At 41.3% G+C, this 14135-nt stretch overlaps 1 protein-coding gene across 3 annotated transcripts in view; it reads left to right on the forward strand.

Moving 5' to 3' along the window:
- PHACTR2 (phosphatase and actin regulator 2) overlaps positions 1-14135 on the forward strand; it is a gene marked incomplete at both ends in the record, with an annotated part of 121718 nt that overhangs the window by 65443 nt on the left and 42140 nt on the right. Inside the window, 2 exons of one of the 3 annotated variants that reach the window (XM_080700255.1) lie at positions 3084-3242; positions 10653-10892. The exons of 1 other annotated variant lie outside the window; for it this stretch is intronic. In XM_080700255.1, the coding sequence (XP_080556381.1) occupies positions 3084-3242; positions 10653-10892 (399 nt within the window). The remainder of the gene's footprint in view (positions 1-3083; positions 3243-10652; positions 10893-14135) is intronic. One more of the 3 variants, XM_080700256.1, reaches the window with a different exon arrangement.

The following is a 14135-nucleotide window of genomic DNA, read 5'->3' on the forward strand; positions in this document are numbered from 1 at the left end:
TATATATATATATATATATATATATATATATATATAACCAAGTTATAACTTCAGTCTAAAAGTTCAGCAATTAATCTTCTCTCCTGAGAAGTCCGCCATGGTGTGCTGCAAGTTCGGTCCTTACCTCTGGTCCATTCCTTTCATCTTTTCTCTTAGCTCCATTGTGAGGGCCCGTGGGTACCAGGATGCGCTCGCCATCCTCCCTTCTCTCCTGCCGTAGCTTTGTCCTTCTCCCGAGTCACTTACCTTTCCGTCATACGTGATTTTTTTTCTTCTCTAAGCTACTCTGTCCCCTCCATCCTATTTACCGGAATAAGATAACACTTCTTCTAACACTCTTATGCTCTTATTTGATTATTTCTGTTTGCACAGTATCTCTCTTTACTTTAAGCTTATAGCAATTTTCTGAGTTCTCTTTCCTTTGCATACAAATTCTCCTGCAAAGCTTGTCAGCCTGGGCCTTTTGTAACCCAAACCTGGTTCAGCATCTTCTTGTGCCTTCCTTTGCTGTGCTTATATTTTGCTTATATATATCCATAGCCACTATATCAAATAATTTAATCTTAATTTTAGAACAACTTTCCTAACACACAGTACTAGAAAAGCTTTTCTGCCAGATGCGGTGGTGTGCACCTGCAATCCGAGTACTGGGGAATCTGAGATGGGCTGGGGGTGTAGCTCAGAGATAGAATGCCCTACGTTCAATTTACAGTACAAAAAAGAAAGAAAAGAAAAGCTTTTCAGTACATGTGTGCTCTAATTAATTAATACCTTCAACTCTTTTCTTGAATTCCATATTTATTACAAATGTATCTCTTTTTTCTACAGTTATTTTTATATATGCCCTAGTTTTATTTCATGCTTCAAAGTAAGTATCTTTCCACATTGTTGACTATTTCTATCATGCAATAATCCAATTTTTTCGTATGACATATACTTAATTTTCTCTCTGTAGCTTGTTTTAATTTTTTAAAAATAAGTTACTTAACCTACTAAAGAATTTTAATATAATTGCTTAAAAGAGAAATAAGTTGTCATTAACATTACTTTAACTTTTTTTTTTACCAACTAAAGTCAAAGAACACAACATAAATTTTGAGTGACCTAAAAACTGAGGACTTTTGTACAAAGAAGTGTTTTTTTTAGATTCTATTTAGAATTGTCCATTCTTGTATCATTTTTATTTTATTGGGGTACATTTTTTCTAGCTAATTTTGGGGGATCAAATAATTCTTCCCTTAGTTTTATTGAAATAGTTAGAACTTACTGGCACTAGCTTTGCCTTTAATGATTACCTATTTTAGTTTTACATAAAAATCAGACTATCGGCTATTAGGAATTGTATGGCTAAGGAATAGTTGCTTTTCATTTTGAGCCTGACATGATCTAATGATATTTATTTTATTTGTCATGCCTTGGTCAAAAAAGCCAATTGTTGAGCTAAAGCGATGAAAATTTGGGAAGTGGTCTCTGTTTTATAATCATCACTTAAATAAAATTAATTAGAAATTGTATAGAAACAGATCTAATTGTGCATTTGTTCAAGTTTGTTAAATCAAAACTTGGATTCATGAGTTTTTCTTTTATAATGGTAGTAGAGCCTCCTAAATTTTTCTCTAGATGTACTAAGGGTAATCTTTTCAAGCATCACTGAATTATAAGTTTCTTGCCAAGTGCTGTGGTGCACACCTGTAATTCCATTCAAGACCTCCTCTGTTCAAGACCAGCCTCCGCTACTTAGCAAGACTCTCATAAACCAACAGTTCCCTCTTTCAGGAACAGAAACAAAAATGGCTGGGGATATAATTTGGAGTAGTATAATGCCCTTGGGTTCAAATCTCAGCACCACCAAAAAAAATTTTTTTTCTATAAATTTTTTTTGTGTTAGAAATCCTCAGAAGCCGGGCATGGGGGCGCACGTTTGTAATCCCCGTACTTGGGAGGCGGAGACAAGAGGATCACACAGGTTCGAAGCCAGCAATTAGGAGACCCTGTTTCCAAATTAAGAAAAATATAAAAAATAGGTCTGGGAGTGTAGCCCGGAGGTAGAAGGGTTTCCAGGAACCCCAGTACCACCAAATAAATAAATAAATTTAAAAATCCTCAGAAATTATAAAAGTTCAGGGGTTAAAATTATTTATGATTTATTTTATTTATTTATTTTTGGTGGTACTGGTGTTCCTGGAAACCCTCCTACCTCAGGGCTACACTCCCAGACCTATTTTTATACTTTTTTATTTGGAAACAGGGTCTCTTAAGCCAGCACGCTGGCTTCGAACCTGCGCGATCCTCCTGTCTCCACCTCCCAAGTGCGGGGATTACAAGCGTGCGCCACCACGCCTGGCCTTAAAATTATTTATGATTTAGTTAACATGAAATTTTATTAGAAAATAAAATCTGGAATTGTATTTTCAGGTATGGTTTTTAAAGATTCCTGATTAGTTTTTTTTTTTATTGTATGCTTTTTCCCTAGTGTTTTCTAGTTATTATTAGGCTAACTTTTTGGCGAGTTATATGTAACTGAATACATTTTAATCTTTACATGAATAAGAAAATGAAAATAAAATTATTCTTGCTACCTTCTTTTCCTTGAACACAGAGTGGCAGTTGTATTACTGTGAAGTTAACATAGCCTGTATATATAATGGATTCTGCAGACAGTGGTGCCTGGAAATTTTCTTATTTTCCCACTTATCACTTGTATGTATAATTACATTTCATGTCATTTGCGTATTTGCATCTGCTTTGTGTTTTTGGTGCATGTTGAAATGTTCATTCCATTTTTTCAGATTATTTGTTTCCCCATTCAGTTTCTAGATGGCAAAGAAACACATAAGTGTTGACTTCAACAAAACCTTCGTAGGAGCACAGAGGAGCTAATGATGAGGATAAGCATTTCCCTTGTGTTGAAAGGGCACATAACCTTTCCCTTCCCCGAGACAGGATTTCTATTTAGTGAAATATGATGATTTGGTTCCCAGGGTCAGAAACACGAACTCAGATCCCACAATCCTATTAACTGGGAAACTGGATTTCAAGTAAGCCATCAAGTTAGACATCTAGGTGTTTCTTTCCCATTTTAGATGGAGATGTAACAGTTAACTTTGAAAATTCAAACGGGCACATGATACCCATCGGAGAGGAGTCTACCCGAGAGGAGAATGTAGGGAAGTCTGAAGAAGGTAATGGCTCTGTATCTGAGAAAGCGCCACCTCGGGAGGAAAAGGCAGAAGATAAGAAAGGTAAAATAAAGAGAAACCCATATGGCTGCCTTTAGTCCAGCTCAGCGTCGAGGGCCAGATCTCAGAGCCCAAGGAGTGACTCTAAAGCCAGGCGTCTGCCCAGGCGAGGAAGGTCTGCCTATACAAAAGAGCGAGAAGTAATAAGTAGGGAAGAAAAATAAAGTGACATCTGTAGGTAGATACATTAGATACATTCATTTTATAAGCACATCATTTGTTCTTTTTATTATTAAAGAGAGTTAATTAAAGGTAATAACCAGAAAGGGTGGGCTCTTTACGCACTGGAGGTGTCTAAGGTATCTAAGAACAGTCTCTTTTTCTTAGGGGTTATTTCTTAAGATTTTTCTTTTTTTTTTTTTTTTTTTTTGCGGGTCTGGGGATGGAACCCAGGGGCATTTGACCTCCGAGCTACATCCCCTGGCCAATATTTTATTCTTTATTTTGAAACCGGTTCTCACTGAGTTGCAGAGGGCCTCACTAAGTAGCTGAGGCTGGCCACGAACCGTGGTCCTCAGGTCTCAGCCTCCGGAATGCTGGGATTACAAGCGTGCGCCACCACGCCTGGCTAATATCTTTTTTTTTTTTTTTTTTTGCAGGTCTAGGGATGGGATCCAGAGGCATTTGACCTCTGAGCTACTACACCCCCTGCCCTATTTTTTATTCTTTATTTGAAACAGGGTCTCACTGAGTGGCAGAGGGCCTCACTAAGTAGCTGAGGCTGGCCGCGAACCGTGGTCCTCAGGAATCAGCCTCCAGAATGCTGGGATTACAAGCGTGCGCCACCATGCCTAGCTAAGATCTTTTTTTTTTTTTTTTTTAATGTGAGAATTTTGAGCATTTCTCACCTGATTTCAGCTAGCCCTTGTGAGCAACTCAGCACAGAGGAATCCCAAACCCACATGGCATTCTGGCTGCAACAGCGAGACTTAGATGGTGGCATCAATCCACCAATATTCTAGGTTCTGCACATTTCTAAGAGGGACCCAGAAATAGTTCCCAGAGATCCAGGGATTTGATTGCCACAGCCCCTGCTCCGAGATTTATCAGAGTAATTGGCAATTTCAAAATGTGCCAGAGGCAGTTCCGCTATTCCCCGAAGGCTTCTTTAGTAACCTTGGTTTCCAGAGCTCATCTGATGCCTGCAAGGTGCATGTCTATCAGGGACACTCAGGAAACTCAGAGATTGGGGCTCATGGATTGATTGTACCCCACACCACTGCTTTTGGACACAGAAGCCACCAAATTTCAAACGTAGGCAGACCGTGAGCTGAAATCCCGCAGGGTGAAGCTTTGCTGGAGGAGTCTAGATTATTCCATAGGAAACAGACTATTTCCTGTTCTATAAGGTTGGCCTCTGAGTTGAATGGCAAGATTTTGTCAGACCTCATTTGGGTTCTGTAGGCATTTTGAGAACCCTTAGAAACTGCTAAAAGAGAACTTCTCTTCCTCTCTTTTTGACCCAGATCCTCCAAAGACAGTGGGAACAAACGGGCCTTATTAAATACACCTGGTAACTTAAACTCAACTCTGGAAGCCCAGGACCTCTTTGTCTACATATAAATTAATCTTTAAAAGTCTTAGAAGTCCATGTTAATAATCTGTTGGAAATTTACTATTTTTTTCTTTCTTCAAATACTAAGCGTTGTGCTCAGGGGGTTTTCTCAGCATAGTCCCTTGAAATACTTTAGTTAAGCTTATGAACATTAGTTATGAGAAATTAACGCATACTTTTAGTGATAATATTTCTAGAACATAAAGAAAAAGTAGACTTAAAATTTAAGGGGATTCAGTTGAAAGTATTAATAGAGGTAGTTATTTTTGTCTGTTTTCTGTTTTCAAGTCCAATTGTCCTGTCTCACCACACTGTTAAATTTCAAATTCATCTGTGGTTTGTGCCTGGTCCACATGGGTGTTATTGTCACTCAATGATTGGCCAGACTTCAAAGGGAATGTTTCTCTTATCAACCTAATAAAAAGTTGTGGATAGATTTATGTTAGTTACAGCAGCAGGCCTTGATGTTCTAAAAGAAAGATGACATCTCTTCTAGGTCCATGAATGGTCAAGAGATTTTTTTTTATTCTTATTTCAAATTAACACATTGATGAGGTCCGGGATAGCATCTTGCTTGGCTATTTGGTACTTAATGAGATGTGGGACACGGGACGTGTGGGTAAGCCACTTAATTTGGCTGCAGAGCCTGCTGATAATGAAAAGAAGTGTTAGATATGGAAGCCACTTCCTGAGTTGAAAAAGAATGTCACTCATGGCCAGGCATGGTGGCGCACGCCTATGATATGAGTACTTGAGAGGCTGAAACAGCAGAATCAAAGGTTCAAGGCCAGCCTCAGGAACTTAGCGAGACCCTCGGCAATTTAGTGAGATCATTTCAACGTGTTTTTTTTTTAAGTAATAAAAATTTAAAAAGAAATAAAAAATTTAAAAAGCAGAGTAGTTCAGAGGTAAAACACCCCTGTACAGTACCAGAAAAAAAATATGTTAATCATAACTGATTATAGAGAATTATGTTAAATATAGAATGAGGCCTGTAATTCCAGTACTTGGAAGACTGAGACAGGAGGATGGCAGGTTCAAGGATATCCTCAGCAATAAAGCGAAACTCTCAGCAACCTAGTGAGACCTTATTTTAAAACAAAAAATAAAAAGGGCCGGGAGGCATAGTTTGGAGATAGATACCCCTAGGTTCAATGTTTTATGAGCAAAGATGACTATTTTTCTAGAAAGATATCATTTACTCTGAAAACTAGTGCTCTTCACTCCTGTTTCTGCCAGTCATCATGCCCCCTTCCCGTGTGCACCCATCCTCCTTGACCTTACTCAGCCTTGGCATTGGGGTGCAGTGCTCCATCTGTGTTAAGCCCACTTCCTCAAGAACACTGTCTCATTTATTAATTGTTTATATTTGCAAAATCACATCCCATGCGTTTGAAGCCTTAGATGCTTACTACATCCCCTTATGAGACGATATCTTAATACTTTAACATTTGAAACATCAATAACAAAAAAAGAAAAACAGCTGGGTATGGTGGTGCATGCCTGTGATCCCAGTATTTGAGAGGCAGAGACAGAAATTTTGCCTGTTCAAGGCCAGCCTCAGCACTGTAGTGAGACTCTCAACAACCTAGCAAGTAGCAAGACCCTGTTTCAAAGCAAACAAACAAACAAAAAAATAGAAAGGGCTAGGGGTATAGCTCAGAGATAGAATGCTCTTTCTGGGTTCAATCCCCAATATAAAAAATAAAAATGAGGCTGGGCGTGGTGGCGCACGCTTGTAATCCCCGCGCTTGGGAGGCAGAGACAGGAGGATCTCGCAGGTTCGAAGCCAGGCGCGTGTGCTGGCTTAAGAGACCCTGTTTCCAAACAAAAATACAAAATAGGTGTCTGGGAGTGTAGCCCGGAAGTAGAAGGGCTTCCAGGAACCCCAGTACCACAAAAAATAAATAAATAAATAAATAAATAAATAAAATAAAAATGAAAATGAAAATGTCTTCCAATCTTCTAATCTCCTTCAGGCGCTCCTAAAACACCTGGCTGTTCAGTGGGCAGAATGGCCCTGGTCCTCCCCTTCCTGACACCAGTGCCTTCTTCCTTGAGGTCCTCTGGTCTCCTAGGCACACATTATTCTTCCTCAGTTAGTGCCCTCACTTATTTAAGAAGCAGAAAAACTAATCTCCAGTCTAATAAACACGTGTTAATATGAGACATCTGAAGTTTTGTCTGACCTTATTTCTGTTGAGTTATCGTAAAGGGCTTTCAATGAAGTATCAGTGGCGGACACTTACTTATTTGTCACACAAATAACCATGAAGGCCTGTGAGGGGTCAGACGCTAGGGAGAGCCAGAAAGAGCAAAGAATGAAGTATGGCCTCTTCCCTTAGGCAGATCATGGCCCAAGAGGAGACCAGGCGGCACACAGGTGTTAACTACTGGGGAAGGCCAGGGCAGTGAGACCGAGTTGTTTCTCAGAGGAAGATCTTTCCAGACTAAGACCTGCAGGAGACAGGAAGGAGGTAGGCAGGTGAAGAGAGGAACTGGGGCTGAAAGACCCTCTATGTTGGCTCAGAGCATGTGCAGTTCTGGGATAGCCTTTCGCGAGGTGAAGGAACTGTGCCTGGAAGTAGAGCAGGCAGCTTGTCTTCCAGACTGTGTTGGTCTGAATCCCTGTGTCTTTAAGAAGCCAGGGTCAGTAGGAAGCGGTCTCTTCACTGCCTCCTGAAAAGATAATGCCGCTGTCCTCCAGCCATTTATGTCTTCGGGTCATGGGTAATGGTTAAAAAAAAAAAAAACTGAATTTATTTTCTTCCACATAAAAGTAAAGTCTGTTTTCCACTAATTGTCAATAACTATCAACCAGTTAGTACATTCATTGGAAAGACACAATTTTTAGGGCACTATGTTTTATGAGATACAAAATTTCAGGCATTTTTTGTGGTATTGGGGGTTGAATCCAGAGATATTTTACCTCTGATCTACTTCCACAGCCCTTTTTATTTATTTTTTGTTTGTTTGTTTGTTTGTTATGAGACAGGATTTCATTAGGTTGCTGAGAGTCTAACTACTTGCTCAGGCTCTCCATGAACCTGCAATCATCCTGTCTCAGCCTCCCAAGTATTGGGATCATAAACATCTTCTACCACGCCACGCCAAAAGGCATTTTTAATTTAGTCAGAAAAACATACTAACAGAGAGAGAGAGAGAGAGAGAGAGACCTCTAATTGAATAGTTACCAGAATGGCAGACCCTCACAGACGTCTGGTCAAGTTCAAAGAGTAAAGAGTGGGCCATGCTTTCCAAGGAGCTGCACAGATTCCATGTGTAGCGGTGCACTGTGTCCATCTCCTCCCCAGTGGAGACCGGCATTCCCAGTTGTCACAGAGCAAATGTCTCTTCCCTCCCAAACCCAGGAGCTGGGCTCCTTGGGGGTTTCTTTTCTTGTCTTTCACTTCATTTCATTTCATTTGTGGTGCTCAAGATCGAACGATGGCCTTGCGTGTGTGAAGCACACGTTCTACCACTGAGCAATATTCCCAGCCGTCTGTGATGGTATAATTGTAAAACTTAAGCCTGAAGCAGTCAGTACTCGGGAGGCTGAGCTAGGAGGATCACAAGTGTGAAACCAGTGCACGGTAATTTAGTGAGACCTTGTTTCAAAATAAAAAATAAAATGGGGCTAGGGGTGTAGTTCAGAGAACAGTCTTGGTTTCAATTCCTAGTATCATACACACACAAAAGTTTTTTTTTTTTAATGAAAAGAATCTTAAGGAGAAAGAAGAATGATTACTGAGGAGTGTAATATGAAAGGATAAGACATGTGGCTTTTTGTATGGGAAGGAATCACGATAATAAGGGCTTCGGCTTAATTTGCTCTTCCCCTGGATAATATTATTGTGCGTGGTCTCTGTGCATGGTGCTTTGCTAGGGGCTAAAGGTACAAAATTATACTTAAAGAATCAATTCTGGCTCGGCATGGTGGGTCACACCTGTAATCCCAGTGCTTGGGAGGCTGAGACAGGAGGGTTGCAGGTTCTGGGACAGCCTTAGAAATTTTCAAAGTAAAAATAAAAGTTTTAAAATAAGAATAAAATAGGGCTGGGGGTGTACCTTAGAGGCAGAATGCCCCTGGATTCAATCCCCAGTACCACCAATCAAAAGAACAAAAAAAGGGCCATTTCCCATTTTCAGAAAGTGACTGTTCCTGAGCTTTTCTCTAGAATTTAACCCTCCCTCCTGGCCTTCTCTTAAACTGTACCCCTACTTCCTAAATAAACCTCTGATTTTCCTAAAAAAAAAAAAAAAAGAATAGACTTTGTTCCTCCATCAAAAGACCCTCACTCCATTGTATGTTTTATGTTTCATGTTAACATTAAACGTGTTAGCCATGTATCAACTTGCATCATGCTCTGTCCTAATGGGCTTTGTGATGAAGTGGCCTCTGGCTCGGAGCAAGTGGGTTGGGGGGTGGGGCACAAATGTATTATAAATGATAAGCAGCTTAGTTGAGAAGAGAAGATGTAATAACAGAGTCCAAGACACAAAATGCCTCTTGGATGTTGACTGAGTGGCTCCTGCAATAAGGCCGAATCGGTACTGGGGTGGCAGAGGTCACCTTGAGCCTCTGCGACTGGGGGGACTGCGCATCTGAGGCAGGAGAAAGGGGAACTTTAAAAGAAAGGTTATATTGATTGGTTTCTGGAACTTAAATCGTTATTATGATGGCTGTATAAGTGGCTCGATGAAGGATATGGTTAAAAAAAAAAAAAAAAGGAACTCCTCACCTCTCACTCACTGGGATCCAAGACTGAGAAAGGGTACTAAAATGTGATGTGTGCCAGTGCTGAAGCCTTTCCTTGGTCGTTCAGAACTGGGAAGGCTTCCCCTGTAAAAGCTGAGTCTGTCTTAACACTGTCTTATGTTTTTTGATGTGATCCATTTTTAAAGAAATGCTGCTTAGCCCTTTGGACCAGACCACATTTTAATTTATCTTCATTTCAATCAAAAAGAGTACAAATGTGAATAGATGAACTAGCCCCGCGGTTCCTGCTCTCGATAACGAAAGGCTAACTTTACTACTTCTCCAGTTGTACAAAACCTCGTGGAGGCCTCTGTTCTTAGGCATGAAGGTTTTTACTTCCTATGTATTTTACGCCTTTGTCTTTTCAAAAATCATTTCTGTCCATATTACAAGACAAAGTTATTATTGTTTGGATTCTGCACCCTCATACCTATAGTGTGGAACTAACTTAGGAGGGCAGAACAAGTTATCATAGAATAGAACAGGAAGCTGCCCTGGGGCGCTGGAAAGTGTGAGAGCCTCTTAACAGCAGAAGTAGTTCCTTGCTCAGCGCATCGCGCCTCGTGTTAAAGACTCCCAGAGTCTCCTCTGGCCATAGTGAGATCAAGCACAGAACCTTTCAAGCGGGATCACGCTTGAGCTCTCAGAGGGAACAGTGAGCCCAGTGGTTGCTGCCACTGTCAGCCCTCCCTGCCTGGCGGTGTGTATAACGTGCTCACCTGTCACTCTCCAGGGCCCTTCGATTTTGCTAAATGATGAAATTTGTTAAAATCAGCACTCGATGTTCATGTCATCGTCCAGCAACCACAGATTCAAGGCTGGCATTGAGGTGCCCAACCTGTGGCCATCCACGTTCACCCTCCACGTCACTTCATCGATGTGTCACCCAGTTTTATCAGAGCAGCGATTGGTGGATCCCAGGAACATGCCCCATTTCACCTTGCAGCTTCGTTTGCACCCCACGCTGTGCTCTCTCAGCTACAGAAGTCCAGGTGGTTCCCAAGGGCCAAGCAGCTGCGTGTGCATCACTGTTGCGTCTCGCTCCTGGTGTTTACATGGCGTGTGTCTTGTCTCAGTCTGTTCACTTTCTCATTTATAGAGAACACTGAAAACCACTCTGAAACATCGGCTGCTCCTGTTCTACCTCCTTCTGCTCCTCCTAAGCCTAAACCCAAACCTAAACCCAAAAAGTCACCTGTGCCTCCCAAAGGGGCCGCTGCTGGGGCCAGCCAGAAAGGTAACGAAGTGCCTCCCATTAAAAAAATTGTCAAGGCTCCTGGTAAGCAGGCCCCTGTCCCTCCACCCAAGCCAACGAGCCGAAACGCAACCCGAGAGCCTGGTGAGTATGTCCCCGTTGCGCCTCGGGGGTCGGCGCAGAGTGCTTGGCTCTGGGATGGGCTATTTCTTTGAGGACTGATGGTCTTTAGGTGTCTTAAGATACAACACCAGCAGATTCAACTTCAACACATAGGATGCTCAGGGGATTCTTTTGTAGCTCTATTGCAAAGTAAAGGCAACTAGTGGATTCATTTTTCTCATTAGGTTTTGTGTAAATATTACCACTGAGTACCCACTATGGTCACATGAGACCCAGGAGAAGAATACAGGGAATCATATGTCTGGGAAATAATCATGGTCTGATCAGGTATTTAGATATTGACTGACCTTCTGCTTATGAGAATATATGGGTAACTTTTGGGGTAGGATTTTATTTCAGAACATCCTAGCTTTGCTCTGGAATACCAATACTTAAGAGCCTGAGAAAGGAGAATCACAAGTTTGAAAACAGTTTAAGCTCTCAATAAATAGTGTGACCTTGAAAAACTAGAGCTGGGGGTATAGCTCAAAGGTAGAATGCCCCTGGACTCAATCCCCAGTACCACACCAACTATCTTAGCTTGGCATCTAAGTATGACACATGACAGATCTTACTGTGTTAAGTCTTCAGCAGCCATAGTCATCTCTCAAATGATAAATGACCGAGGTCCCATGTACTTGAGTTCAGCTCCACCCCACTGTTTTCTACCCAAGTGAAAGTGATTTCTGTGGAGCTGGAAGTTGCATACCCGGTTCTTCCATGCCCGCCACCCCCGCCCAGGAGACTTCCGTTTGTTAGAAGGCATGCATGCAGTGCAGACAAGTTGCTGTTGTAAATCGCCAGTGGCGTTTGGGTTTCCTCGCTTCTTTAATGCTGTGTATTGTGCACCCAGCTTCCCTCTGCAATTGGACATGCTCAGATCACTGACGCCCTCTGGGTAGCTCTTAAAGGTACATGTATGGATTACATACCCAATGCTCCTCACCATCACTGTGATCATAAACATTGTCCAGGACTATAGCAAAGCTTATTCTCTTAAAAATCAACAGCAACTCTCCAGCCATCAATCGCCAGGTTTGCCTCAGTGTCGACCTTTAACCCCCTTGTCACTTATACCCATAATAGTCAAATTCAGAGAACAGATTAGTCGATGATTCATGTGCCCTCTGAATTGCAAACAGGTCTCTCTCCCTGGGTTCCCTTCTTTCTGTCTTTGACCTTTAGGGCTGAGTCTCTTGCAATCAGTTCTAAGATGAAGTGTCTCAGAAGGATCAGTGCCAGGCTTGGTGGTGTCTGTGTGTTTGTCTTATCACCTCACAAGGCTGGGAGCAGTGCCTAAGGGAGGCAGGCACTGATATCTACTGCTAAAAGATAAGCTCTAGCTCATCGTGGTGGCACCTGTAACCTCAGTACTTGAGAAGTTGAGACAGGAGAATCGCAGATTTGGAGCCAGCGTCAGCAACTTAGTGAGACCCTGTTTCAAAATAAAAAAGTCTGAGCTGGGTGTGGTGGTGCACGCTTGTAATCCCAGCATTCAGGAGGTCGAGGCAGGAGGATCGAGGTTTGCAGACAGCCTCAGCTACTTAGAGAGGCCCTTTTCAACTCAGTGAGACCCTGTTTCAAAATAAAGAATAAAAAATAGGGCTGTGAGTGTGAGTGTAGCTCGAAGGTAGAATGCCCCTGGGTTCCATCCCCAGTACCACACACAAAAAATAAATAGTCTTGGGGTGTAGCTTGGTGGTCGAATGTCCCTGGATTCAGTCTCTAGCACCAAAACCCTCCCCCACCCACAAACACACATACGCACACACAAGCTCCAAAGTACACTCTGCCCTTCGGAACTGAGCTGTTCTACTGGGGTTCTCCTGCTTCCTCATTGATGCCACACAGGGCAGGGATTCACCTAGGACTCAGCTTGGATTCTCAGAAGAAAACAGGATGAACGCCAGGGCAGGGAACAGCCTTCATTTTGTGTTGTTTTCAGATATTTTACTTGAAGAAAAATAAAGAATAAAAATATTTATTTTTACAAATATAAAGAATAAAAATATTTATAGACTCATGATGTTCCTATGAGAATAGCATGCTCATTTTATCCATTGTCTTATGTCTAAGAGGGACAGCCCCTGGCAGAAATAAGAATGTGACTCTTCCCAGTATGATCACAGAGAAAACGGGGACTACGCTGAAGGATACAAGACCCTGTGCAAGGGTCCGTCTATCAACCAGTGATAATGCTCTTCAGGGCCCTACTGAGTTTCCATTTGTATCATTTGGAATTTTCAGCATGGTAACTTTGTGTTGTATAAATAATGTTGACCTTCTAGAAAACTTAATTCAAATATGAAGCTCTTGATTTTTCATCAAATTTTTCAAGTTCTTAAACCTTATAACCACCTACCAGTTTAGAACATTGCCAGAGAAGTATGGGTAAATCTCCCTCTTTCCTTTCTCATTGCTATACATTATTAACAACAAAAGTTCTTACTGGGAAGTGGCATTTCTTTTATAAATCATACTTGATTTTCAACAGAGTTCTATCATTTTAGAAGTTACTTGAAGAAAAATATAATATGGCTTGAATTTCCACTCCAGATATTGGAAAATATCTTTTTCCTTCAAACAGGCTAAAGTTAAACTTTTCTTTCAGAAATGAAAGAATATTCCAAAAAAACTAGTAGAAGTAATATTATTAAAACGGATGTGGGAGCTGAGAGTGATGATGCATACTTGTAATCCTACTACTTAGGAGGCTGAGACAGGAGAGTCGCAAGTTCAAGAACAGCCTCAGCAAGTAGTGAAACTCTTCTCAACTTAGTGAGACCCTTGTTTCTAAATAAAATAGAGCTGGGGGTGTAGCTCAGAGGTAGAATGTCCCTGGGTTCAGTCCCCAGTAACACACACACACACACACACACACACACACACACGCACGCACACACACAGTGATATGGAAAGGATTCATTTCAACTTAACCTGAGAAAATAATTGAGCATTTTTAGGCATCAAATCCTTAGTGTCTTTGTTGCAAAAAAAAAAAAAATAGAATGAGCTTAAGTTGAGATTATGTCTAGTGAGTTTGACTTATGAAGAATAAATATTGTTAACTAAAAACTATAAAGACATAGTAACAAATCCTCCCCAAGTTGGTGGAAGAGAATTAGCTATTACATATACTTAAAATAATAAAGTTCCGCCAGGTGTGGTGGCGCATGCTTGTAATCCCCATGCTTGGGAGTCGGAGACAGGAGGATCACGCAGGTT

The sequence above is a fragment of the Muscardinus avellanarius genome, assembly GCF_963383645.1.
Source record: "Muscardinus avellanarius genome assembly, chromosome: 8".
Classification (NCBI taxonomy): Eukaryota; Metazoa; Chordata; class Mammalia; order Rodentia; family Gliridae; genus Muscardinus; species Muscardinus avellanarius.